Genomic DNA, 6,005 nt, shown 5'->3' with positions numbered 1-6,005 from the left:
GTGGGGGACGAATGATAGGGAAAGTACTAGCACTATCAACTCATCTTGCCACTTGGGCCAAGCTGGCCACCTAAGCAAAAGTATGAGAGCTCCCACCAACTCCTTGTAGTCACCGACAGGGGATTAACCCATGATCCCTGCCTATCCCGGCTTCCTAAAGAGAGCTCGCAAGAACCACTCCTCGCTGACACTGTGGTTGAAGAAAGGGCCACACCCTTACATTAATGGTCGACGACATGGTTCGCCTCCCTCACACTGCCTTCTGAATGATTAAAGGAGGTACTACTTTCTACTTGACTCAAAGCAGCAAAAAAGTTGAACAGACGACGCGTCGATAAGCCACCTCCATTAATGGCACCTAATGAGTAGGGTAGGGGGAACCTTATCAATCTCCGTCCTCGTCATCAGGTGCTTAGGTATAAAAATCAAGCCCTAGGCTAAACAAGGGCAAGCGGATGAACACCACACTCTCCTAAATATAACTACCTCACTCTCTATCCCTCTAACTTAAGCATCAAAGAGGTCATGCCAAGACCTCCCCCTAACACCGACCTATCGTGTAGGATTCTCGACACGATTGAGGAAGCGTTGTAAGGTGACTCGCCCATGGGTAACATGAGTAACATGGTCCGTCTTTCTAAATCAGTTTGTTCTCTCCATAGTTGGGAAGTTCTTTAAGCTTGTGCCTTAGGTAAGCTCTCTACAACGTCTCTTTAAGAAGGGTATGCACTTTTTGACATTGAATCAAATTGAGCTGGCGCATCAGTATGATTTTAGTGTAATAACAACTACTAATCATAATTAATTATATATATTATTTGATTTTATTAATGTTAGTAGTTTTACGATAGAAAACATTGATGAGTTGTATGTGCACGCGGAGTTCTCACGCACAATTTCTACGTGGGGTCGTAGTTGCATTGGTTTGCTTGGGGAACGAACAAGTCCCTTTCCCGTGTTATACCCAACGTGGCCAGGCGATCCTGATCCGCTGTGAGCCCCAAGATGCAATTCCTGTCCCGATAAAATCAAGATCACCGATGATGATGAGTTGGCATAACGTTATTGGATAAATATGCTGTTTGGCATGTGTCGTCGGCCTTTTGTTTTTGTCATACTCAATGTGGCCAGGCAATCATGATCGACTGGGGACTCCAAGATGCAATTACTGTCCCGATAAAGGCAACCCCACCAAGTGATGATGTGATGGCAAACCATTATTGGTTTGAATATGTTGTTTATGGTGTTGATGTCGGACTTTTTGCTCGTTTATGCACAACACGGCCAGGCGATCCTGATCGGCTGCGGGGCTCCAAGATGCAATTGCGGGCCCGATGAAGTCAAGCCCACTAAATGATGCAAAATGATTGCCTACGTTTGCTGTTTGGAAAATGATGTCGGTCTTTTCCTCGTGTTGTCTCCAACGCGGCCAGGCGATCGTGATCAGCTGCGGTCTCCAAGATGCAATTCCTGTTCCGATCAAGTCATGGCCACCGAATGATGATGCGATGGCAAAATATTATTGGTTTCGTATGATGTTTTGTATGTTGCTCATGTCATATCCAACATGGCCAGGCGATCCCCAAGACGCAATTCCTGTTCTGATCAAGATGTGATGGCAAAATGTTATGGGCTAAGTACGCTGTTTGGAGTATGATTTCGACCTTCGGGTCGACGACCTTACGCGTGCCAGCACGCGGCAGAATCACACGTGTTTGGGGTTCGACTCCACTCGACCTTGCGTCTCGCGCGGGCAACGCGAAGTCGAATCCCTTGGCGGCCCCCCGACGTGCCCTTGTCGGCCAACGAGCTACTCGCGACTTCGATTCCTCGTGGAATTCCAGATCGGACGCCTACCGAAAGCGATTCTTCTTTATCGGTGCCGATCAATCTCCATCGAATCATCTTTGTTTCTCATCCCTCGCGTACAAGAGGAGCGTCGATTTGTTCGGGTTGTGGCTTCTTGATGGACCACGGCAAGCTTGGAATGCAGCCCTCGCCACCGGCACCGCCGCAGCAGGCGGCACCGGGGGCCTGGGTGATGGGCACGCCGGTTGCGCCGTACGCTCATCAGGCCGCCGGATGGGTTACCTTCGAGCACATTCCGTCGCCCTCCTCGACGAACAACAACAGGACCGGCAACCCTTATGTGGCTACTTTCCCTGTTCCCAACAGTAGCAGCGCCAGTGGCAACCCTTACGTGAATGTTTCCCCTGTTCCTACCAAGAGTGCGTGGACGATCGCATCAAGAAAGTCTCTTCTTTTATTTTTGGTTTGTATTCTTCCTCCTCAAAATTTTCTTTCTTTGTTTCATTCACTTAGGCCCCAAAGCAACGATCCTCACACTGTTGGGCCGATGCGGGAAGAAGTTGGAAGACACCACAAAAAAGGCAGGGGGCGCTGCAGGAAATTTCTGGCACCACCGTACGTTTCTTTCTTCCTCTTAAATCTTTGTTTCATGCATTGTATTAAAACCCTTGTCGCTCGAATCTGGAAACTGTATACTGCTACCTCTTAAGGAATTACCAGAGAGGCCAAAGGTGTTCCTCTACATCTTTCTATAGAGAAAATTTTTAGAGGGTTAAAGGACCCTTCTACTACCAAAAGAAAGATGCACTATAATTGTCTCACATTTACTGAGAGATAGCACTGACATTGATGTGGAGAAGAAGGAAAGTTGAATGATGTTGCATTTGTAAGCTATGTTCTAATTGGAACTAGGAAGCACTATTTGTGTTGGTAATAAATGATTCTTTGGTTTTGTTGATGATCTCTTCTTTAATTGACTTTCTACAAGGCACCAATGCAAATTTTGTATATTTGTGAATACTATTTTCTGTCTGTTTAAGAAGTTACCATGTAAATCATTGTTATTTTACTTCTCCTCCATTCTGATTGACCAGATTGAATACCAACATTTGACAATCTAAATACAGATTGGTATTTAATCAATAATAATTTTGTTGATGATATTGAGCAGCACAAGTTGGTTTACCACCTAGTATACCAGGATTATTTCAGTCTGAATGGTTGCCAAAACTGGTATTTGACCAATGATTTTAATTCATTGGCGTATGGTTTTGGATTTGGGAGTGGTTGAGGGTCTGATTAGTTGTTTTTTCTCTAACAAGTATGTCTTAAAAAAATCCAATTAATTACTACATTTAATTGACTATCATTCAAAGCACTCCTCTAGAATGTTTTTCTTTGAAGCAATATTCATGATGTCCATGAAATGGATCCTTTCCTGTAAGGAGGCACTAAATGAAGTAATAGCATAAACAACTCAATAAGCCAAATATCTGGAACTTGCACCTATAGTTTTAGGTTTTAGCTGATATAGCAATGTGAGTTTCTTTTGTTAATTTTCTTATTCTTGTTTGTTTGACAGTTAAAACGAGTCCTAATGTCACTGATGCAGCCTTGGCTAGGCTTGCACAAGGAACAAAAGTGTTTGCAGAAGGTGGAAATGACAAGGTTTTTCAACAAACATTTGGTATTTTTCCAGGAGAACAGCTTAAGAAGGCATATGCCTGTTATCTCTCTACTTCAGCAGGGCCTGTGATAGGAATATTGTACTTATCTACTGCTAGGATTGCATTTTGCAGTGACAATCCTTTCTGTCGCATTATCTCCAGTGGTCAACAAGAGTGGGCATACTATAAGGTGTGCCTCTAAACTTCATCCTTCATCTGTTTTGCAATTGAGTATGTTGATGTACAGATGACTTGCATGACTAGTTTAGATCTTTTGAAATGGGAATATTGTTACTTTTGGTATATTTCTGTTAAGATCAGTCACAGCTCAAGACTTCAGGATTTGGCTGTATACCAAACACTGTGCTTGATCTTCATTATAGTGGCCCTTTCTTTGGAAGGGATAGTATAGGTGAAATTTACAAACAATCATTTACATAAATTGGCATAGGTTAACCTAATACTAATAGATCTATGAGAAAATCTATTTTATGCCGTGCAACATATAGTAATCTAATTAAATAAGTGAAATCTGATATTAACCAACAAGCAAATATGCTGAACTAGAATGTTGAGCTTTGATGAAGTAACCCAACCATGATAGTAACATAAGATAAACAATTAAATAAAACCAGAATTTTTATGTTTTAGATAAAAAAATAGCAGGCTTGAGTCAATGAATTTTTAACCTCTACATATCCTACATGAGATAGGATTTGAGTTGTGTGTTTTGCTTATAGATAGGATTTTGCTTTGTCCTAATTTAGCCTTGGTTGAATGTCATTTACTAGGCTTTAGTGGTCCAGTGTTGTGGGAAGAGAAGCAGGGGATTTTGACCCTTGTAATAGTCTTATTAAGGGAACTGTTCTTGTTATCTGTCTCCTCTGGGGAGTCACTGACTTGATCTTACATGAGGTATAGGGTATAACAGTCGTTTCAGTTGGTTATCTGTCTTCTCTAGGGAGTCGCTGACTTGTTCTTAGATGAGGTATAGGGTATAACTGTCATTTCAGTGGTTGGTATAAGTTCAGAGCTTGTGTTTGCTCCCTGTTTCAATTAGTAATCAACCTATTATGTTGATGCTGTTGCTTCTTGTTTGTGGCCCACATGCTGCTGCCACTGCTTCTCTACTGCTGCTGCTGCATGGGTTTGCACCCACCATGTGGAGTCGCCTGCATCATAATAGGTTGATTACTCTAAAATTGTAAATCAGTTTTTGGTTGAACATGTGTGGCTAAAAATAAAAAATGTGGATACTAATTGCTCACTAATTATACACATGACTACTTTTTCTTTAATAAGCACTTGATTATCAGGTTTGACTGATAATTTGTGTGGTTACACAGAAGATATAGTAAACCAGAAGAATGTTTGCATTGGGGCATAAACCCAAAGGATGTTTTCATGCACTTGTGCTGTACTAAAAATATTGCATCAGCTTTGCCCCTTATAGCTAGCTAACACCTAATATGCTGCTGTTCTAATTTTGTTGAACTGTGATCTTCTTTAGCAGATAGCTAAAATGGATATGTGAAGAAAATAAATGTGCAATAAGTACTAGTAGAAAATGGTGAAATGGGTTAGCTTCCCCTGGTTATTAGCTCCACTGCAGCAAGTGGCCTTGTTACAAGGAGTGAACATTGATTTTACTGATTTTCACCATCTTCTATCAAAAAGTTGTCGTATGAACATATTGTCAAATGGTTGAAAATTTATCAAGAACTCAAGATATTAGACACCAGCTTCTGATCCTGAATATATACTCTTTCTTTTCCCAGTTTGCAAGGTCCCACAGTTTGTTTCTTACTTTAATCTGGCGTGCAGAATTTTAATATGTTCAAATTACATGAATGTGCAGGTTGTTGTTCCTCTGGATCAGTTGACGGCAGTCAATCCCTCCGCAAACCCAAGGAACCCTTCAGATAAATACATCCAAATTGTCACCGTGGGCAACCACGAATTCTGGTTCATGGGATTCATTTCGTATGAGAAGGCTCTCAAGAATCTTAGCGAGGCTCTACTGATACTATAGCTCTCGGCACATACTTGATCAGAAAATATTTACATTTTGGACAATCATCAATGACACTACAAAATCTGTAACTTGCAGAGGAAGATGGTGTAACATAAATAATTTGACCACTCTGCACCTTCTGAACAGTACAGTAAAACTTCAAGTGAGATGATTTGTTGTCTGTGCCGTAGAGCAAGATAATTGATCCTTGAAATGTATCTAAGCTCATGTGTCCTACACTAGTGGTTGACATGTATGAACTCTGGATTTGAGAACTCCGTATCCATGTCTTCCTCCATTATTATAAGTTGATCCCACGGAGGAGGCACCCTCGAAGGCTCCTTTTGAAACGGTAATTGCAATCAACATTCATAAGCAAGCATTACATTTTAATAAGGTACGGTTTGTGATACCTCGAAGTGTCCTACATGATAATATGAATTGCTAGCTGTGATCTAAAATGTTTGGGCATGCGTTTTCCAGTTATATATATGATATTAGATTGATGGTTATTG

General features: G+C 41.4%; 1 protein-coding gene across 1 annotated transcript; it reads left to right on the top strand.

The window, feature by feature from the left end:
- The first annotated feature begins 1,742 nt into the window (after window positions 1-1,742).
- Window positions 1,743-5,713, top strand: LOC135652651 (GEM-like protein 1). Its single transcript, XM_065173743.1, has 4 exons — window positions 1,743-2,228; window positions 2,323-2,424; window positions 3,392-3,666; window positions 5,335-5,713. The coding sequence occupies exons 1-4, from the start codon at window positions 1,967-1,969 to the stop codon at window positions 5,506-5,508; spliced, it is 813 nt and encodes a 270-aa protein (XP_065029815.1). The 5' UTR covers window positions 1,743-1,966; the 3' UTR covers window positions 5,509-5,713.
- The last annotated feature ends 292 nt before the right edge of the window (window positions 5,714-6,005 follow it).

The sequence above is a fragment of the Musa acuminata genome, chromosome BXJ3-11, assembly GCF_036884655.1.
Source record: "Musa acuminata AAA Group cultivar baxijiao chromosome BXJ3-11, Cavendish_Baxijiao_AAA, whole genome shotgun sequence".
NCBI lineage: Eukaryota > Viridiplantae > Streptophyta > Magnoliopsida > Zingiberales > Musaceae > Musa > Musa acuminata.
This window is presented reverse-complemented; position numbering and strand designations above follow the sequence as displayed.